Source organism: Melanostigma gelatinosum (genome assembly GCF_949748355.1).
Source record: "Melanostigma gelatinosum genome assembly, chromosome: 18".
In the NCBI taxonomy this organism is placed as follows: Eukaryota; Metazoa; Chordata; class Actinopteri; order Perciformes; family Zoarcidae; genus Melanostigma; species Melanostigma gelatinosum.
Genome location: NC_136651.1, coordinates 11148959 through 11170375, shown reverse-complemented (window position 1 = coordinate 11170375; position 21417 = coordinate 11148959). Strand labels below are relative to the sequence as shown.

General features: G+C 41.3%; 2 protein-coding genes across 4 annotated transcripts; both read right to left on the bottom strand.

The window, feature by feature from the left end:
• Positions 1-634: 634 nt before the first annotated feature.
• Positions 635-12272, bottom strand: fyb1b (FYN binding protein 1 b). 3 transcript variants are annotated; one of them, XM_079290178.1, is made up of 19 exons: positions 12097-12264; positions 8273-9272; positions 6095-6230; positions 5917-5990; positions 5399-5421; positions 4840-4901; positions 4449-4581; positions 4098-4257; positions 3813-3930; positions 3655-3674; positions 3457-3529; positions 3237-3323; positions 2726-2766; positions 2358-2430; positions 2121-2220; positions 1691-1853; positions 1505-1538; positions 1392-1423; positions 635-1278 (listed from the first exon to the last, which is right to left on the bottom strand). In XM_079290178.1, the coding sequence occupies exons 1-19, from the start codon at positions 12097-12099 to the stop codon at positions 1256-1258; spliced, it is 2355 nt and encodes a 784-aa protein (XP_079146304.1). In that variant the 5' UTR covers positions 12100-12264; the 3' UTR covers positions 635-1255. The 3 variants fall into 3 exon arrangements, 2 of the variants coding, with proteins under 2 accessions (XP_079146304.1, XP_079146305.1); XM_079290179.1 differs by lacking the exon at positions 3237-3323 and having other exon boundaries at positions 636-1278; positions 12097-12263; XR_013772846.1 differs by lacking the exons at positions 635-1278; positions 1392-1423; positions 1505-1538; positions 1691-1853; positions 2121-2220 and having other exon boundaries at positions 2405-2430; positions 3220-3323; positions 12097-12272.
• A 1353-nt stretch (positions 12273-13625) lies between these two features.
• Positions 13626-19750, bottom strand: ccdc80l2 (coiled-coil domain containing 80 like 2). The gene is made up of 12 exons (XM_079290091.1): positions 19149-19750; positions 18956-19044; positions 18635-18808; positions 18347-18498; positions 17761-18084; positions 17346-17580; positions 17011-17167; positions 16319-16455; positions 15688-15839; positions 15423-15526; positions 14606-14686; positions 13626-14517 (listed from the first exon to the last, which is right to left on the bottom strand). The coding sequence occupies exons 1-12, from the start codon at positions 19417-19419 to the stop codon at positions 14186-14188; spliced, it is 2208 nt and encodes a 735-aa protein (XP_079146217.1). The 5' UTR covers positions 19420-19750; the 3' UTR covers positions 13626-14185.
• Between the last annotated feature and the right edge of the window lie 1667 nt (positions 19751-21417).

Below are 21417 nucleotides of genomic sequence, written 5' to 3'. Positions count from 1 at the left end.
TAGGTGACAACAGAATGCACCTTATCATTTATTATATGAGGCACTTATATTTAGTTGTAGCAAAGCCATGCAGGTGCACTGCCAGGAAGTCTGACTCCCCCGGAAACAGCTCAAACACAATAAATAAATAAATACTAGATATATACGCGATACTAGATAATTTCCTAAATTCATCAATTCATTTTTACAAAGTCCATCCAAGACCAATTCATTTTATTTTGATCGATGAATCAACTAATCATGTCAATAAGTGCAAATTAAAAAAGCTGGGTCGATGTACCAATCATTGTTCTTTTGTTTTATCTTCAATCTTCACAGCGGATGAAAAACTTTCACTTCAAATCCAAATCCCAGTATGAAGTTTGATGTTGTTGTAGTTTCTGATGGCTGCCACTAGATGTCATCTCTACACTTCTTACCGACAAACTGCGCAGAGAAGTCATGATTGAGGAGTTGGAATTTCTTTGTTGCTGGGGAAAGCCAGTTTAAATTGTCTTAATTTAGCCTTACACACATCAAACACCTGCACACACATCACCCAAGTTCACAAGCATCACACCACAGTGTATGGTGCATGCTATTGTTAGATGTACTTATGGAACAGGAGCACTCTCTTTATAGCAGACATGCTCTTACTTCAAACAAAGGACAAACGAAGACGTGTAGAGAAAAGTCTAAATTGTATTTATGTTTTTCACAATTGTATGTACAGTGTTATAGAGGAACAGTCGTTTAGTCTACATGTTGAAACTTGAGACACCCGAGTTAGTTTGAGAGCACAGATAGCAATGGAATATGCACACAGCATCATGTCATGGACATTAACTGAAGACAAAATAACCAAGTAATGTTTACAACATAAAGCTATTATTATAAAAATACAAAACACAGTATAAGGTTACATATACACATACAGTGCTGTGGAGTTTCTAAAGGCAGACAGACATACGCAAATACTTTTCTATCAAACGTTTTCAACTTTACACAGATATGCTGCAAGTAATATCCTCATCAAATTGTTTTGTTTCGTTGTTTTTGAGGAAACGAAACAAAAAAGAATCCAGATCTATGAATCCACCTCAGACTTGTCCAAATTATTCATAATGGTGTTGAATAAATAGTGAACTGAAAAATGACAATTCTGTCCGATTATCCGGCGAACCAAAATATTGTTTTTCCAATGTATTATTAATGAACATAATAAATAACATGAACAATATCCGTGTAAAACAATAAACCCCAGTGCAGGATGTTGCTAATCGTTGTCATAGATGCAATCTGAAAAGAAATTGTGATATTCATTTAAAATGTGTTTTTATATTGATTTAGGTCCACTGTCTGGATATTTATAAATTCACATGAAATGATGAAAGATTAGCTGTGAAACATACCATCTCCAATGTCATCGTAGATATCTCCATCGCTGCAAACAGAAAGGAAACGATCAGTACAGACAGCATATTGTCAAGTGTCTCTTTCTCGTGTGAATGTTCGTGGTACTCACTTCATATCAATGTGGCTGGTCGATACGTAGCCAACTGTAAAACACACACAGACAGATTTTAGACTTGGGAGGTCCAATTTTGTGGCGCAACGAATGGGGGAAAAAAAGCAACAGTGGAATCTTGAACACGTCTTTTGATTTATTTTCTTTGCGAAACACAAACAGCAACAAGCAGCAGCTACTCACGCTTGCCATCCTCGTTCCGACAGATCAGTTTGTTGTCCACGGCTTTAACAATGACGTCAAGTTTCTCTCCTGCTTTGACTGGAAGCTCTTTCACACTCCACTTCTTATTGGTAAGTGTCGGGCAGATGGTGACCTGGTACAGCATCTGTATCTCCCCTTCATACTGAAGAAGAAGGACATCATCAATAGTGTGGCTGCAAAGATATTTTAATTTCACGTTCTTGATAGCACGTCAGCTTTTCATGGATGGCAAGCAAAAGTCAAACTTTAAATTAACTAGGATTATCGTGTATAACATGATAATGAATTTTGATTAAAAGTATTAATGTGTTTAAATTAGGGAGCATTATAGAGCAGTTGAGTTTTTCAGCAGGTGAGATCCTGGTAACACGAATATAAATATGCTTAGAGACATAATAGAGCGACTAACTTTAAACTTTTTCCTGAAGTCCTTCTCCTCTTTCTCAAACTTTTTCTGCTTCTTCGGGTCCATCTCTTCTGTCTTGCTTTTGCCTCTCAGATGTGGAAGGCTGGAGAACAAAAGCAAATGATTCTTTGGTTACTTCATGTTTTTTGTCAACCAAAATATGTTCTCTGAGACTTCTGAAAAATACAAGAATCAAATTGGTTGAGAAGGTTTAGTTTTAAAAAACGGATGTACTTGTACCTGCTGATGGGAGGAGGGGGAGGCAGATTATGAGAGTCAACATCATCGTATATATCCTCATCGATTGCTCCTTCTAGATATGTGTGTGGAAGAAGAAGTCAGTAATTAGTAAAGCTGATATAAAAGGAAGGCATTTATGCATTTAGTACAAACATAACTTATTAGAGATAAAAGTGTAGAAGCAATGTTATTTAAACTGCTAACCACTACGAGTGTCATAATAGACCAAATAAATGAAGTAACATTTAAAAAACACAGTTGCTCTTAAATAGAACAACATTGTGTTTTGTAGAGAATAATAAAAATCACAAAATGTTTTCATGAAATATCAATTTAAAACATTGTAGTATTATCACAGCGAGCAATACCTGAATTCCCCTCTGCAGTAAACTGGCTGGGTGGAGGCACTCTGGCACAAGAGGGGAAAAAATCATTTAAATGTTACATCATTTATATCATCAACTAAAAGTAGGTTGATATGATTCAAAGCAGCCCAAATTAACAATCATATTCATGATTTACCACACAATATCTGAATTAGTAGGCCTGTACTTGAAGGTGTTAGCAGATGCTGCCTTGATTTGTCTGATTACGTCAATAGTCGGACATCAATGTGAGGCATGCAAATGACTCGAGAAGATTAGTACAATCACAGATAATCGGCTGCACTGATTGTAATCACAGAAACAACAGCAAATTAACATCCGTCGGTGTTATTCAGTGAGAGGTAGAGTGGCTGATCTCGGGAGAAAATCAACATTTAACAGCGACTGAGAGGAACTGTTTAGCCATTGAAAGGGGAGTGGCGGCTGAAAGATTAGGGGTTAATAACAGTTGACAGTAGGTCTGTGATCAGTCTTACTACTGAGTGTATTTTACACTTTAGTGCTGTCAGTACGTCTGCTCCGCTCAAACATCCGCAGGAAGCTACGAGGCTTCGTAGGAGGAGACCTGGAGTCCAGAGGACTAGAGAGCCAACCAAGCATGAATAGACCTGCATTTCTTTCTCTGTTCCATTTCCCTGTATCTCAAGCATATTGTACTGAAACACTCAATCACCATTTACCAATTTCTTGTAAATATACAGATCAGTTCCCACCTGACATCCAGGCTTGAATCAAGAATATCATCATATATTTCTCCATCGTCATCTGGTAGCGGGGGCAGGACAACTACAGGACAACAGCGAATGCATTACATAATCGGTGACGTGTTTTGTCTCAGCGAAGCAGCCTTGACATCAGCTGTAACTGGATATAATGGAATGAGTTGTACAATTGCAAGGTTTTAAGCATACCTCCTGGTCCTTTCATCCCACTGTAGAGAGAGAAGAATTTCAAGAAATGAGTCATTTCTCACTATAGCTTGGAGAACATGTGGTAAACACGAACGGTCAAACTCCAGCAATGTTAAGTGCAACGCGTTGATGTAGAGTTAGAACATATAATTCCGTACCTTTTATCACAGACCACGTCGATGTCATCGTATACCTCGGGGTCGTACGCCTGCTGAGGTTGACGATTCTTCAGACTGTTGAAGTCAATTTCCACTGAAGTGGTCTTCACATAACCAACTGTTGGAAACAAAGAGTGAAATATTAGGTCGATTCATTTTCCTGAAATTAGGATTCGAGATGTCATTGAAAGTCTTCTCCTGTATTCACAGATTGGACTGGAGGGATGTTATGGCAAAGATGAGTGAAGACGATGAGACCAACGAGGGATAAATATGCGATCTTACTGGATCCGTCCTGCGTCCGTCCCAGCCACCTTCCCTCCGGGTTGCCCTGCACACGTATGATGTCCACACAGTCTCCCTGCTTCAGAGCCAGGTCGTTCTTATAGCTTCGGCAATCCACACGAGCCTTCCCCTGGTGGATGACCTCAACAGGGCCGACCAACTAACACACACAGCCGCGCACAAACGTATATGCAAACACACAGACACAAAAGAAAATCAACAAAAATATTAGGTCGTTACATTGATTTACGACATGCTCTTGACAGAATATTTGTCACTTTTTTTATGCTAAGCTAAGCTAACCCCCTGCTGGGTCTTGCGACCTATTCAATTGCTGTCTTGTTCACTCACTTTGAATTTCTTTCTGGTATCTTGTTCCTTCTTCTCACGTTCCTTCTGCTCTTTCTTCTCAGCCTCCAGTCGTTTTTTCTCCTCCTTCTCCTCTTTCTCCCTCTTCTTTTCTTGTTGTTGTCCAACCTCTTCCCTTTTGGGAGCGAGAGAGACAATGGGCAATAATTATAAACGTGACGGATCGACACATGAACAAATCCACTCACTGGTTGACTACCAAGACGTTCTTAAGGTTACAAAGTCAAAAACAAAGAGGACAGCCATGTAAATGTCAACATGACTGATTGGCTGAAAGAGTTCAACTACGGATAAATGCACATGTACTCAATCGGATTCACAGACACGGCAGAGTTAGTGAGATGTGGGATAAACAGGTAACGCGCTCTCTCACCATCGTTCATCAAGATCCTCATACATCTCTCCGTCATCATCATCATCATCTTCCTCCTGGGCCTAAAGAACGCACGAGTAGAAAACAGCAAATAGAAATAAATTACTCTCATACATCCTAACGTATGTATGTCACACTTCTGCAGACATTGAATGCACATTTTCTACATTTGCTCCAATATTCTAGTTTTCTTGTTTTCCCCGTTCCTCGTCTTTGTAATTACGCTCACATAAATGAATACTCAGTTACTTCATACGACCCACAGTTCAGCACTGATTCTGAATGTCTTCAGTTCAGCTGTACGTTCAGTCTGTTGTAGTTGTAGTCCGAGTTGTAACGTTCAATTACTAGCCTGTACAAGCACTTCACAGAAGGTTAAAAGCTGAGCAGTACTCTGCTTACTTTGAACGTTTAAAAAATGCCGTGCTGCACCCCTCTAGTGTCTTCATGAGCACACATGCATGTTCTTCTATGAGTATTCTTATGTATGTACGTTTGCATCTGCACGTGTGACTGTATGCACATTTGTATTTATTTAAAGTAAATCAGCATGTCTCACCTTTGCCCTCAGACTTGGGTGACCTAAAGAGAAACAATGAATCGACATTACAAGATAATTTGATCCTTGTGCAATAGCTACGATCATCATGATCCGACTCGTACTTCAGATCCAACTATTTTTACTCTCTGTAGTATTTCAGTGACATTCACAGAGAGTGGCTCAGACATCTTATCTTTTGATTCTAAATCATGGAAAACCACATGTATGTGTTACGTGTCACTCAATGAGAACTAAACTTGACTGTCTCGTGTTGATAGAAATAAAAAAACAACCTTTGCTTTAGCCATACAGTATATCAAAAGACATAACCATCCCAAAGTAGCTGCAAACATTGGTAACAGTAATTAAACACGAACAAGATATGCTGACTAAAAATGTTCCTTTTATGTGTGTCTTGGATAAAGTACAAGGTTCAGCAGCCCTCCTCTGTCTTCCTGTGGTGCTATGAATATAAAAGCCTTGCCACATGTGCTCATGACACATCGCGTTTGATCAGGTTGGTGATGTTACTGGACCTGTAGATGATGGTAGAGGTGGAGGAGCTTTGCTAAATTCATCGACGTCATCATAGCATTCATCGTCCTGGGTTCTGAAAAACGTAGTTGGGGTTTATTCTTGAGTTAACTGGAGAAGCTTTCCCTAGAAAGCATACAGTGTATATATCTTTTGTAAGTGTGTTGGTGTGAGGTTTACGTGGCGCCGGGGTGTCGGGGGGGCAGACTAGGAACTGCAGGCTGTGGGGGTTGAGTCGGGGTCACATGGTTGAGATGGTTACAGGGGTGAGAGGCCAGAGGAGTTGAGATGATGGGTTTCTTAAAGGCGCCAGGACCTGTAACAAAACCACATGGTCCCAAAATAGAAAGCTCACTGGAAGTGTACAGTCTCAAAGTGGAAGTGCTCATAATGGAGGACAATGGCCCATTTCTGTGTTTTTACATTAGCTGCAGCTGATTTGAACTACTTTAGCAATAATTTAATTTTATAAGTAACTAGTGGAGTAAAAACTTTACAATGTTGCTCTGAAATGCAGCGAAGTAGAAGTGTAAAGTAGCGAAAAATGGTGCAAGTACCTTGAAATTGAATTACAGCACTTGAATCACAAACTATAGTTTACTATAACAAAACAAATGGATAAGTATATAATAGAAATGTAGCATTCAACGTGTTACTTTTGGTCCAGTATTTGTCCGTGTTCAGGCACATTTCAGCCACCATCACCTCTGACTGGAAATCAATTCAGGTCGGTGTGTGTGTTTAAAAACAGAGCCTCTCACTCGCAAACTATCCCTTTTTGCAGGAACTTACTTCCTCATGTGGGGAAAGAAACTCAGCTGTGAGGGCAGAGAGCGAGGGGGGGGAGGAGAAAGGAGAAACTGGACAGGGAACTTGGCCGGGGGAAATAGAGGAACCGAGCGTGTTTCTGTGACTAAAGCAGCTGTAGGCTACTGCAGCTTCTGTGAGACTTGCAGTCATTTTGTACGGAATAGACAAAATGCAAATTGAGCTGCTGTATGAACATATCTTAAAATGCAAAGAATAATTTACTTTGAAGCTAAAGTCAACAACTGAAGGTCACACATTGCTAACATCAGTAAAAACACCACATTAACTTGTGTAGCAAAGTCGTTTTCACACTTCTCGAAGTCTGTGCGAAGTAGCGCTGCTGCTTGTGACAGAGAGGAAATGCTCTTGAGACAACAATCAGTGAATCCTCTTCACAGCAAGTGCCTTAAGCTTGAAGAGAGCTTTCATTTTATGATTTTGAAACAAATTATGCTGAAAACATTTGCAGTGTTTGGTTTGCTGTGTGTGTTGCTCACAGATTGGGAGCAGAGGGACAAAGACGTGAAATACCAAATGGAAAACAAATGCTGTGAATGCAGCCAGATAAGTTGAAGTATTTCTGCCTGTGGGTTCACACATGTGCACCTGCTGCAGAACTACTCTGCTAAAACGCTCTTTTTTTCCAGCGGTTTAAGTCAAGTCATTCCCCTGCCTTCCTGGTTATAAATTAGATATATGAAGGAGATTTATACCGAAAAGGTTACAGACTGTGTTTCTCTTCAAACCCTTTTATGATTCTCATTCCATTCGTAAAAGTTATAGCATTTAATTAGTTAGTAAGTTAGTTCAGCTTTATTTACACTAGCCATGATTTCAATTGAATGAGGCCATATTTCTGAAATCAGTGCAACCCCAACCCCACATTTTTTATTTTTCAGTTCAAAATTCTCCCAAAATGAAGGACATTATAATGCGCCAAAGAATTCTCCACAATTTAATTTTAGTGGAGAAAAACTACGTAATTTCATGTAAAATATCAGCCTTAAAGGTCATAAGAATCACAATCAACCTTTTCAGTCACACCTCGTCATCACACGTTGTATGTAGACACCAGCACCGCAAGAGGGTTCAGTGTCTCTGACTTCAGTTCACTCCAGTTGTAAGTTGTCTTCTACACGTCAGAAATCTCGTTTTATTTAGGTTGAAATCTTTACCAATTCATGAAGTAATGGTTTGGATTTTAACTTTATACTTCAGTGCTATATATCTATACATAAAATCGACCTGTTGTAGAGCTCTTTATAGCCTGCAAGAGTAAAAGTAAGAACTGTTAGCTGAATGAAGAATGCTTGCTTGAGCACTTAACGTGTGATCACACATTTTTGGGATACTGAGTGTTTTACGCGCTTATTATTTCGGCGGTGCCTCCGACTACACTTTAAAAAACTTTGCAAAATGCGACCGTGTAATGTTTTGCACCACAGTGACAATTGATTTAATTTGTGTAAATACTGGAACATATTCATTCACTGGATTGGTGGTTGTCTCCTCATTATGAGTAACTTTTTTTAATTAAGCCTTACTTACCAGTATCAGAGGCCACAGCACCTCTTTTAAAGCTCTCCAGGTTGACTCTGGGGGGTCGGTTGGGCTTGGCGGGAGCAGGGCCCAAAGCTAAACTGTTGGTGAGGGGGTTTCGCTTGGGGCCTGAAGCTCCATCACTGATATTGCTGCTCGTCTGAGGAGAAAGGTTTCGAGGTATTTTGATGCTAGGTTTCTTACTGGCTAGAGGTGTTGGAGGCGGGACGGAGTTAGAAGGACTGAGGAGCGGTTTGCTGGCTCCGTCTGCTTTCCCGTCATGATCTGACTCCTTGTTGAAGTTATTCTGAGCACTCTTGAAGTTGGACGGGGGCTTAAAAGCGGAGTTTGGCAGAGGCGAAGGTTTGTACGCAGTGTTTGGCAGAGGCGAAGGTTTGTTCGCAGTGCTTGGCAGAGGCGAAGGTTTGTTCGCAGTGTTCAGATGGCCTCCTGCCATCTCTTCATTTTGCTGCTGCAATTTTATAATGCTGCTCCTCAGTTTTTGTTGGAAACCGCTACCGCTGTCTTCTCTCGCCCAGCTGGGCTTGGAGTTAAATGCCGGAGACGGTTTAGGAAAGGCCGGGTCGGAGTCGGGCAGAGTGGTGCTCGGAGAGGGCTTGTTGAGCGGGGGCTTCTGTAGAGGGCCCTTTGCTTCAGGAGCCTGTGAGAAAGGTGACTTCAAGGGTAGCTGCTGTTTATTGACAACAAAAGGTTTTGTGTTGGTGTCGTCCTGGTTGTTTCCAAACCTGCTTGCCATGGCTTTAGCTTTGTTTGGTTCATGTGCCTCTACGTCACTTTTAGATTTCAGAAAATTGGGTTTCGGAGGAATATTTATCGCACCGCCTGAGAGGCTATCGAGGACAGGTTTCTTCGTCTGTATGGTTGGGCCGAAGGAGAGGGTGGGATGCAGGGGTTGTTTGATGCGTCCAGCCGGTGGAGAAGGCTCATCGATGCTCGCCCCAGCCGCTTGGAAGCGAGCCATCATGGCTTTTACGTCCGCTTTCTTTTCCTGGAAAGAATGGAAGAGGACCAGAGAAGGAGTCAAATATCAGAATACATAACCAGAAGTGAAATGAATATTCGGATATTCTGTGCATGCCAGAGTATAAAATGACGATTGAAAGTCCTAAAACAGAAACTGCTGTCCAATGCAAAAGAGGAATAAAAGAAAACAGAACGCACATAGACTGACATGAAAGTTCACATAGGAACAGAAAGTTGCACAACTTTTAAAATACCTTATTTGCTATCACGACATTTCCTTCTCTGATTTCCACTCGTGTAACTCTTGCTCTCTATCTTTGTGGTTACTGATTCAACTTATCTGTTTTTGTCTCTTTTCTTGTTTGTCTCATCCGTGTTAACACAAACCATGTCAAAGACATATAGAACAAATCTTTCTGTAAAATGTTTGAACCATGCAGGGCGGGTGTTTACACCAAATGAGCCAAAGTTAAGTTCTCTTTGGTGGTCACAGAAAGGTAACACTCTTACCACTTACAACACTGAATAAATCACCAGCTCCCCAAAACACAAAGTCCTGTATTCTAGCCTACAGAGTTTCCTTAATTTATCCTAATAAAAAGCTCTTCTCTATGATATGGAATTAATTGTGATAATTATTTGGATAATGTAGCCTACGAAGATGAGAACAGGGAACCAACATGTGTGCCTCACATCATATTAAAATGTATAAATGAAAAGCAATTTAAAAAGAGAATGTTCTCATAAGCAGACAGATACAACTTAAACAACACTTGAAAGCAAATTCTAATATGTTAATTATACAGTACTATAAAAAAGATAAACTGGTCATTGCAGGTATACAAAGAGCTTGATTACTTTTCAGACCACAGTCCATGTTGACTTCCTGGCACATTCTCCAGTGTCGGTAAACAAAAGGTACTTTTTTCAAGTATTTACTGTGGAAGGCGAGAGATATTTACAATATGCCTGTTTTGAGGTTGAGTGAACTTTAACGTCTAAATGGTTCATCGTGTGTTGCAGGTTGATTGTTTATTACACTGAAAAGAAGTCCATCGAAATAAGTCTACAGTGTTGCTCTAGCTATGGCATGATTGGATAAGCCATTCAAACATCTGCACTCTGGAAGTGTCTGTCCAACAGCAGAATGACCAATATGCCCAAAATAGCAGGTTCGGTCAATTTCAGTCATGCAGCTGCTTTACAAAGTGCCACAATGAACTGACCAAGTCGCAACCACACCTTTAATAAGGCAGGTTTGACTGGAGTCAGCACCATACAAGGAAGTGGAGATAAGAGCATGCTATTCCGACAGCGGAGCAGTTAAAGTGAGGGAAAACTGTGCAACGGAAAGAATAAATGCACTGCATGAACCGAAACGGGAAGTTGTACGTCAGATCTTAACAAAATATAACACCCAGCTGTAAAAACATTGACATTGACACCAAACCATGTTCCAGTAAAAAAAAGGAGAAGAAGCTACAATGTGTTATAGTAACTAGAATGATCTCAGTTTGATGGGTGATGATGTACATGAATGGTTTTAGACGTTTTCATTCCGCTGTGGAACATTGTCACTGTTTGATGGTTGTGAATGCATTCCCAAGCAGTGCAGCTAGTCACGGCGACTCTCTTCATGTTGGCCACTGTCAGCTTTGACTTCTCAAGCCACGGTTCTGTATTTTGGCACTCAAAAACAAAAAGGCTTTGGGTGGAGTGTCACTTTAATGGTGCCAGTAACATCTTCTAGGGGTGGCATAATGAAGTGAAGGGTGTCAACACGAAGCCTGACATGATGTGGCTGCATATGAAATCCGGGGAAAGTTCCCTCTGTTTCTTAACCACAGTGAACTCAAAATTACCCAATATGTTCTGTACCCAGACATGTTGCAATTACCACTTCTCTAAATGTTTGTGAGTTGCAGTTTTGTAAAAAGTTTACAATATTTAGCCAACACAGCACAACAGAACCACTATATAGCGTAGCAAAGGTAGGATTTATTGCAGGGCTGTTGTATTGGACTGCATTCGTTTCAGATAGATATGCTGGCAACTGACGGTACATTCTGGTTAAGCATATAGATTGATTCACCCTGTATTCGATCCATTGTTTCAGTGCGGGGTCACTTTTATTGTGTGTAAACTCATGGGGAGACGCGAGAACCATTGCTATGTTGGCCACAAAGACTACAGCCACTGGAGTGTTAGATGTTTAGCTAGTTTCCCTGTTTTTTGCAACCATGAATAAAAAGGCTGATGTCTGTACAGTTCTCAATCACAAGGACATTTCTCGTCAAATGACCTGCTGAAAAAAGAAATGCGAGAAAGAGGTATTCTGGTCAAAGCAAAGAGGAACCTTGATTTCTATTTCCAGTGAGATTAAAAGTGGAGGCCAACGTTGTCTTTCTTCATCTAGTTTACATGAAACCACAAAAAGCTACCCGAATGGTGACTCCTTTTTTTACACATATTTATATGTGAAGAAAATGAAACAAACATATTCAAATTCAAATAATCTGATGGGTAAGTAAATTGCTACATTGACTTTGTAGTCCAAGTTCTGTCAAATGCAAGCTGAAATATAATAGATCCTCTCTGAACATACATGCAGAAACTTGCTTAAACAAATGGCATCGTCAAATTTAAATGTACAAAAATGAATGGCCACTTGAGGGTGTATTTGCAAAGAAATACTCAATAATATCCATTCTTAACAGGCTACTTTACACATTAAGATTTCCAAAAAGCTTCGTTTTTTTCCAATGACATTCCCGTATCCCATTCTAATATCTAAAAAGTAATTTATCGAAATAGTTTTTGCAGTCAGCTGACAGTTCGGTTGTACTCACCATGCTGAGGGCAGCAATCCGAGGCGACGCTGCTTCGTCTGGACGGTTGGTGTAAAAAGTGTTGCAGAGTGTGTTTGTTCAGTGTATCAGCGTGAGTTTCTGTTGCTGTCGAAGAGAGAGAGACAGAGAGGTACCGAGATAAAGCGAATGACAAAGAGTGTGACAAAGCATTAAGTGTGTGACTCTGTGTTTGTCTGTGGGGGGGGGGGGGGGGGGGGGGGGGTGGACGCTCCAGTTCTGTAAGCTACATTAGTAGACTACTTCCTCTCCCTGTAGTATGTGTGTGTTTTGTGAAGGTGTGAGTCTCACAGCCTCTGTTATCTGTGTGTTTTGATCTCATGGATTTGCCTATGCCTGGCACTCCCTGCAGTTTTTCTCTGGGCTTAACAGCTGATGCCCACTCACTCGGTGGAAGGGCCACTGTGTTCCTCTGCAACCGTATTAAACACTTTAAACACAGTTCAAATGAGCGATTTCACTCAAGAAAGTGTGTGACTAAAAGCTACATAGCCACAATAAGCAACAACCACACTATAATAAAGAATTTGACCACATGTCTGCACAACAACAAGCCCAACAGTCTACAGCCGTGTGAGGCTGCACAGTTGGGCTTTGAGCTACCAAGGCAAGCAGAGCAACATACCCACAACCACAACACCACACTCCGATGTTTAGCAGGTTAAATGTCCACGCTCCTATTCTTAGCATGCTAAGATTAGATAATGAGCGCGAGATGATAAGTCAGTGGATCGACAAAGTCTGCAGCCTTCATCCTCTGAGGTCTATAACCGTCTATACAAAGTGTCATGGCAACCCTACATTAATAGTTGTGTGTGTATTGCGATCAAATGTGAGCCAACTGTGGTCCATGCACTGTTTCTGGGTGTTGGCTTTGTGGCCATTTTAGACTTGTCAAGCTTTGGTTCAGGATCAACATCCAGAATTGTCCCGTGCATTTTCAGGATTCTGGCCCTCAGACTGGTGTGAGCGACTGATTTGATCTTCCTGAATAAAGAGAAAAGCAGACAATAGGACAGATGTCTCACTCAACCTCAGTGGACCGCCTAGTGGACGTCATGGGACATGTGTTGGCAAACCAGAGCAAGCTGTCAAGGCTTAGTAGACCGTACTTCCTCATGATGGCCTCAGGTATTTATTTTTCGCTATTTGTCGCTTCAAAGATATTAGCAGCATCAATGCGTATTTTATTGTTGTTGTAATCTTTTTGGAATGGTGCTTGACCTACAATGCTCCGAGGCTGATGCACGTGCAGAAACTCACGTCCACATTTAGGCTTGTGTGTTGTTGATTGTCACACAAATACATTTCCCCTAAACTGAGTCTGCTTACCTTCTCTTGATGATTTCACTGAGCATTGCTTTAGGATATTTGCATATTCACTCTTTTCTCTACTCTGCCTTGGTTGGTCTATATGACGCTATAGTTGATGACTTTTCACATTTCAAAAATGTAGAAAACCAAAAAAAAACACGTTTCTGGCTATGTTTTTTTTTTTTTTTCAACAACTGACAGCTTTTGCAGAAAGGTTAAATTGTGCTTTTTTATAGAACTGTTACAAAAGAATGTCCAGCATCAATAACTCTTTGCAGCTCTTCAAAAAAAAGCAGATGCTTAGCTCAGCGTTAAGGAAAAGAACATCTGTTTTGTTTGAATACAATTAAAATTTTAGCACCACAACATTTCAACAGAGGGACTTTCCATTTTTATACTTTACAGAGTGAATGTGTTTGAAAAAGAGTGGACAGAAGTGTTGCCAAAGAGCACAATCTGCTGGGCCTTGGATGGACTTTCTTCTTGTTAAACTGTTGCTGTAATCAGCCATCTTTTCATAAAAATAGAAAAAGTTGAAGGGTGCACACATTCTTTCCCCTTTTTGAGGTAAACCAATCAAATAACTTCTGCTTTTGAAATGTGTTACTTGTAAACATAAAATATTCATCTTATTGTTGTGAGTCTTTGAAGATGTGAGTCCTGGACCTGTAAGTCCTGAAGATGGGTTTTTTGGAGGTCTTTGTTTATGTGTGATCTCATCTTCACTCCACTGCATCCTCTTTCTCCTTCTCTCTCATCATTCCTCTGACCGGCGATAGTACGTGTCGTCCGCCCCGTCTTCATCATAGCCAGGGAAATGCCCCCCCTCGCTGCCTCCTGTCCCTCTGTCCTCAGGGCAGTGGATCCCCAGTCTCTTCTGCAGCTTCTCCTCCTGGAGGCGCTGCTCCATGGAGTCCACCAGGTCGTAGATGCTATCCAGGGACCACATGGGTGATGGGAACCACGCCTTGACATCGCTATCCTTCCCCACGACCAGCATGCTGTAGTATTCCTTACTGATCTTCAGCTGTTCTCTCAGATTGTTGACCATGTCACGGGATAACGGCTCCACTTCACTCTGACTGTGACCTGGTGAATCGTAAGTGGTGCACTTTATTAAACACATGTAAGTTGATGTTTCCCTCACCGTCGACTGCTCCACATTACTGTGACTCACCATTTAGGGGAAACAGCTCAACAGTTCCTGATGCTTTGTCTCCAGTTCCAGTCAGCTTCAACATGGCAAAGTGGCGAATACCTGAAGAAAAAAAACGAAAAATAAGTAGTGGGTAAATGTGAGCAACAAATAGCCAGTAGTGGAAGAAGTACCCCGAACATTTACTGAAGTAAAAGCAGCAATACCACAGTGTAGAAGTTCTTTGTTACAAGTAAAAGTCCTTTATTCGATTTTTCCTTAAGTTAAACTACAAAATAATTAGCATGTCAATGTACTAAAAATGCTCATTTTGCAGAATGGCCCATTTTAGAATAGTATATATATAATATTTTGGAGGATTATAATAATTGGTACATTAATTGTATCATTTTAATGGTGCAGCTGGTAAAGGTGGAGCTAACTATTGTTTATCAATCTAAATCTGCAAAGTCAATTCAGTAAAACGTGTCATATTTCCCTGTGAAATGTAGAGAGTTGAAGTATAAGGTAGCATACAATGGAATTACTCAATATTTTACTTAAGCACTGTACTTAAGTAAATTGTTTTATTGTTTTCCCCTTCCTGAAAATGACTGTCAGGTAGCATAACACAGTATAGTTTCGTATAAATAACAATATATTATAACGTAAAAATGATGCATATTATATGACCAGTTGTTATAGTTATTATTTAATTCTACCCAATAAGTCAAACAAAGTGTTTGTTTAAAGGTCAGAGGGGAAACCTGACTCAGTTGTAACGTTTCCTTATTGCGCCCAAAACTGCAGAACAGACAGTTCTGCATTGTTCAGTATGTAAGTGTGGTGAGCTACTGACCGAGGTGACACTCCTGTCCACTGAGAGCAGAGACCTGCTGTTGGAAGGAGTAGTCGTCCTCAGAGGGTGCCGAGATGAGCAGCAGTCTCCTCTTAGACATGAACCTAAACATCCAGAGGAATAGCCATGTAAGTTTAAATGTATAAGTCAGCATTATGTGACATCAGGGCTTAAGAATGAGAACATTTTGTATCTGATTTTTGAAGAGGCTGTTTGTCCCTATGTAGTATTAGTGGATAACGAGCACTGAATTACAGCACAGTACCTGATCAGTGAGTTCTCAGCTCCAGGCTGCGGCTTGCCATTAGAGCAGGACGGAGGACTCCTCCTTTCTTTTTCTTTTTCGGAACGCCTTGAGGGAAAGTCGTCAATGTACTCGAACAGAGCAGGGCCTGACGGAGGAGCCTCAAAGACTTTCTAGGGGAATAATAAATGCTAATCAGGCAGAGCAAACAGAGAGACAAGTGTAGTCAAGTGAAGTGTATACTTGTATTACATAGATTTACATCAGGGGTTCGTGGCATAGCCTTACACAGCAAAAAAAGAGAAGAACATTGTAAAAAATACAGCAATGACACAGCTGGATTATAAAAACTAAGTGAGGAAGAATTGGCTGTTTTGTCAATCTCTTACTAAATGATGCTGGATTCTTTTAGATTTTCACAAACAATTGAAAGGATGGCACCAACTTTGTCCAACAAGCTTGAAGGAAATGTTGCCTCTTCTGTCTTAGCTTGGCAGACGAGGTGAATATTCTCATCACTCTGAGCCGCCTGTGAACTCAACTGCACTTCCAGGTGTGATCCTGAGTGAGAGTGGCACTGAACACGAGCATGCATACTTACCAAACCCACATTAAAAGACAAAAGAACAAAGTGCAGAGGAGACCGTCTTACATTGGGTTTGATGTCGTAGTCTGTGACGGTCATGGAAAAGAGGTCAGAGGACGACAGGCCGAGCTCCGCTCTCAACAGAGAGATCAGGCCTGAATCTGAGAAATGATCTGATCGGTCACTGAGTTGAGGCTCCGACTCTGAAACAAAGAATATGCAAATGACTGTGTCTGCATATAGATGAAAACATGTGTTGCCAGTGAGCTCAAAGCAACCCTGTGGTTTTAGTGCTACAACCTCATACCATAGACTCTTGTTATCTATTCAAATAGCTGCTGTTTAGCTGTTGGAAGTCAGAAATACCCACAGCATTTAAACACACCACAGCTCAAGAACAAATGTTGGCAACACAATTAACAAGCAGTCTGCAGCTACATTTTTGTAAAAGTAAAAGTAAAGAGGAAAAAGCTTGAAAAACACTATATATGATCCTTTTAACAACAAATGCGAGAGTGAATAAATTCACTCGTTCAGACCGTTGTACTTAACAGTGAATAAGACCTCTACTGCTGTAACTGATCACAACTTTTTGTTCGGAATACTCAAATATTACTTATATGTAAAAACAAATCGATCATATCTGCACAAGATTCATTGGATCGCCCCTCGATAGAACCTAATCAACTGTTATTAAATGCAAATTTTCAAACAGACAATATCATACACGTGCACAAAAGTGTTCGAGCCCTCCTTGCCGAGCTGGTGGTGTTGCAGCGTGAGCTTGGCGTCACTTCCCTCTCCCACAATGGTCACCACAGTGATCTTCCTAATAGCGAGGTCGCAGTGTTGCTTCTCGCTGGCGTCTTTCTGCTGCACGTACAGTGTTGCGTCTCTGCTGGGCGTTGAGATCAACTAGCACCAGTGCGACACACAAACAGAAGCATCACTCCGAATGGCGGATATAAGGTCCTGATCAGGTGCAGATGTGTCTTAGGAGTCAAATGTTTTGCATGCGCTTTATAATGTGGATGTAGAGATAAAAGACTGAGAAAAATGAAAACACCAGAATTCAAAAAGAGACAGTTCTCACCATTAACCTTCTTGTCCCCTTTAAAGTGTTCAAAAAGTCCGCCAGTGCTGTTTTATCCTTCTCACTGGGCTCTCTGTTGGACTTTTTACCTCTTCCTTTCTTCCCTTTTTTCCCTTTACCCTTTTTCTTGGATCTTTGTTTTTCCTGTGTGTCATCCTTTACATTCTGCTCTTTTTTATCTTCACTGTTTTCCCCTCCATTACTTATCTTCCTTTCTTCCACAGCGGAGACAGGCCTGCAGTAGAATAGAGAAAAAAACGGACTTTGATGTTCATCCAGCTCTAAAAAAGCACTTCTGTCTGGTGTAGATGAGAAGGCATGACCAACCAGATGGGAACACAAAACCTAAGCAGAGCTTTAACATCCACACTCTTTTGTCTACTACAAAAATGGACCAAAAATGTGAAGATAGTACCTGTCTTTCTTCACTTCATCGTGACTCATTGACACAGATGGAGGGCTGTGCACGCTTTCCTGTCCGTTAGAAGACGTCCGACCGCCACTGCTTGAGCCCTTTCCCCTCGTGGACCCCGCGGCAGGCGCCTTACGGATAACAAACCTCGACCGTCCACTCAGTATATCCTGGATTTTACTCTTCAGGGCAGCTTTTTTGTCCAGGGGAGGTTTTCTTCGTAATGCCACGACAGAAGTCACATTACCTCGCCTCTGAGGGCTCAGTATCATCTTCTTTTTCATCTTTTTTCTTTTCATCACGACCTTTTTTTTAGTGGTTTTACACCTAAATTAAAAAAACAAAACAGGATTTGTTTCCATTTTTCCGACATAACTTCAATTAAAAATGTGCTATAGATTGGACAGCACACATTAACATCTTACACATAAACAACTCCTACAAACTGAAGATGAATTTTTAGAATGTGAAATCTGGGTAATTTTGCTGACAACAGCATGACTTTCAATTGAAAGTGCACTCACTGAACTTGTTATATCTTTCCTCTATTCTCTATCAGTACAGTAAATGATACAGGGTCTAATGGAACCTCAAGTTGGATCCTTTTCGGGTCATCTTCTCCATCTTCCTCACGGGGAGCTGGTCAATGAGCTCCAGAATCGCCTCAACACGGACCGGATAAGGGAAGCGCTCACTGACCCGCAGGTTCTTCTTCAGAACCAGCATGGTGAACCCTTGCTCCTGAAACAGTCGTTGCAGTATAAAAACTCAAGCGCAGGTACCCACAAAGGAGGAATAGACAAATTCAATTCATAAAAAGAAAGAATTCAAATGGGCTTCAACTTGTTTACATCTTGTTGTAAGACTAACTGGTTACCTGCTTGGTAAGCTCCAGGTAGTGCAGCAGTTTGCTAACTGTGTCAGGGTCCAGGCTCTCCACTGTGGCGTCTCCTTGGAAAGTTGTTTTCTGGATCCGACCTTCCATCATGGCATTCTGGATGATGGTGATGATGAATGTGTCTCTTTCTGCTAGACGGCAGTTCAGCCCTTTCTGAAAGAGACAGGGGGAGACAAAGGAGTTACAGAAGAGATAGAAAGGATGCTGTTTTTAGTTAAATTACTTCAGAATGTTTTCCCAAATGAAATGAAACACATTTAAAAACAATCACCAAATGGTATAAATAAGTCAGTACAGTACCTGCTCCATGTCTTCCAGCTGCTTCTCCATCATACGAAGGTAGTGGTCATTGTGTGATGGGGCTGTTATCACCCACAGTCGCCTTTTACCTGGAGGAGAGAAGGGGTACTGTAAGTACTGTACTGTAAGTACGGCACTGTAAGTAGGTAAACGGACAAGTAGGTACATCAGCTGATCAGTTAATGTGTCTTGCCTGCAAAGTCCGCCAGGAAATCCAGCTCCGGAGCCAGGCTCGATGAGGACTCTCTGACCCCTCTGTTGTCCGCATGATCTTGGTTCAACCCCAACCCCTGCTCGATGCCCGGAGGGAGGTCTGAGTAGTCTCCCCAGTCCCTCACGTTAGGGTCCAGCTGAACCTTGGGCTTGCTGCGACTGATGCCCGGCCAGGCGGTGAGCCAACCCGGGTAGCTCCAGAGAACAGCAGACAACAGCAGAGGCCAGTGTGAGCTATAGAAAAGAAACATCCTTGGTGATATGGTTGAGTGGCTGGTTCGTTGATCAGCTGGAAGTGGTTAGCAGCTCACAAATCCCCTTCTGAGTATAAAATACATTTGTGGTATCGTAGGCACCAGTGTTGCATCTGAAACAAGCCAGATGGATTTGTGAGCTGTTTAAAAGTGATTTAAGAGGATAAAAGCTCCAGAACGTCGATCACAAAAGTTGACAAATCCCCAAGTTCAAACCCCCATTAAAGGCTGAAGAATTCAGTGTCCTAAAAAAACAGGTGGACCCAATCTGACTTGAGTGTCAAAGGTAAATGAACAGCAAAGACTGCAGGGATGTTAGCCTCTCTCACCAGCAAAGAGACTGACTGGGGAGACTTCCCTCTCCTTGCACACATGCGCTCCTGGTTCACATTATACTCCGGGACCGTTGACAGGAAATTCAAAGAATTTTCTGGGACTTCAAAGCATTTTCTTTCTCTCTCTCTCTCTCTCTCTCTCTCTCTCTCTCTCTCTCTCTCTCTCTCTCTCTCTCTCTCTCTCTCTCAAACACACATTCTCTGTGTGTACGTGTGTGGTGCTGCTTTGTCCCACAGCTCACTGGTTTGGTGTCCATTCTCAATAGAAAAACAATCAGTCACATGCAAAACAGACACATTGTTTCGTAACATTAGTCGTATTGGGGGCAGCTGCCCCACTGTGTTTTTGATCAAGAGAGTAAACGCCTAACTGCTTCGGGGGTGCTGCTGTGTGTCTGATCCTGACCTCTGAGCCTCCTCCAGAGAGAGGCAAGTGAATAGACAAGGATCAAATACTTATTGCACTATTGCAGGCTGCCTCACACGTGTAGGAGGTGAAAGAAAAGCGACTGTTGACATATTGAGGGAGTCAAAGTGGGAGATCATAGTTTGAGCAGGTCATCTTACTGTAAAGCCATTTGTTCAACAGGAGTAAAAGCTTTTAAATGAAGGCAAATGGCCGTGACCATAAATAACCCAGACAGTCTAGAAAAGTTCACACCAGTTCAAAGTTGTGAACCTGAGACAAATGTGCCCATGGGCGAGTTAACCCTCCAGGAAAAATACATGAATTCCTCCCATCACTGCCACCAATTAAACTCTTAACCACATCAAACTAAGTGATACGATAAAAGCTGTTGAGGGTCTTTAAGATTGTGAGTTGTTCTCCTTGACCTCAAAAATACACATGTTGATTATGATTGTTTTATTATGTCACTGGGGGAGAAGAAGTAAAGAGAGAATATAGGAAACAAAAAAAACTAAAGACGTTCAAGCGAAGCAAATGTAATTAGAAGAGCCGTCTTTAGGGTGAAAATCTGAAATGAGAACCAGGCGTAGCAACAATGCATTCCACTCTCTGAGCCTGATAAAGAGAACCAGATGATCAATATGTGTGTGAGAGAGAGTATATATACTATATACAGGACATATACTGTAAGTGAAGTGAGTGTCAACAGGTTCTGTCTCAATGTCACTTTTTCATGAGCAAAGATTTACAGTTCAAAGACAGCCAACAACCTCCAACGTGTCTCTACAAGCACAGAAACACAGATAGAATTTGTCCCTCACAAGCACTAAATGTATAGCACATGGGCACTGGATGAGCGAGGCATCATGCATGAACTGACTGCGAGGAGGAGAGAGGAGAGAATTGCCTCAACGTAAATTACAATATGGCCTATTTCATAATGTATCATGAAAGTTATCAAACATCGAGATACATTCTGCCCAACACCTCCAAGGAAATTCTACCTTATTTATGATTACTCTATTCAGTTTATCAGACCAGATTATAATTTTCTCATTTCAAGGAGCAATGAAACTTAAAAATAATCAACAATGGGAGAAAACGAGTTCATGACACAATGTAAAAAACTCCTTAGAGGAAAAACATGAGTCTTGCGCCACATGTTTGAACAACTGTGCCATTGCTAGTAGTGAGTGGAAGATTTATTTTACTGGCAAACAGAATCCTATGTTACTTTTGAACTACAGCTGA

Bases quoted from the DNA above. Each gene is read 5' to 3' on its own strand.
- ccdc80l2 (XM_079290091.1), bottom strand. From the start codon at position 19,419: ATGTTTCTTTTCTATAGCTCACACTGGCCTCTGCTGTTGTCTGCTGTT. The intron at 17,581-17,760 runs GTACTATCTTCA...ATTCTACTGCAG, and splicing joins GATGAAGTGAAGAAAGACAG to GCCTGTCTCCGCTGTGGAAG. The intron at 17,168-17,345 runs GTGAGAACTGTC...CACTGGTGCTAG, and splicing joins AGGGGACAAGAAGGTTAATG to TTGATCTCAACGCCCAGCAG.
- fyb1b (XM_079290178.1), bottom strand. The intron at 2,221-2,357 runs GTACAAGTACAT...TTTGTTCTCCAG, and splicing joins CCCCCTCCTCCCATCAGCAG to CCTTCCACATCTGAGAGGCA. The intron at 1,279-1,391 runs GTATGTTTCACA...ATTTCTTTTCAG, and splicing joins CTACGATGACATTGGAGATG to ATTGCATCTATGACAACGAT.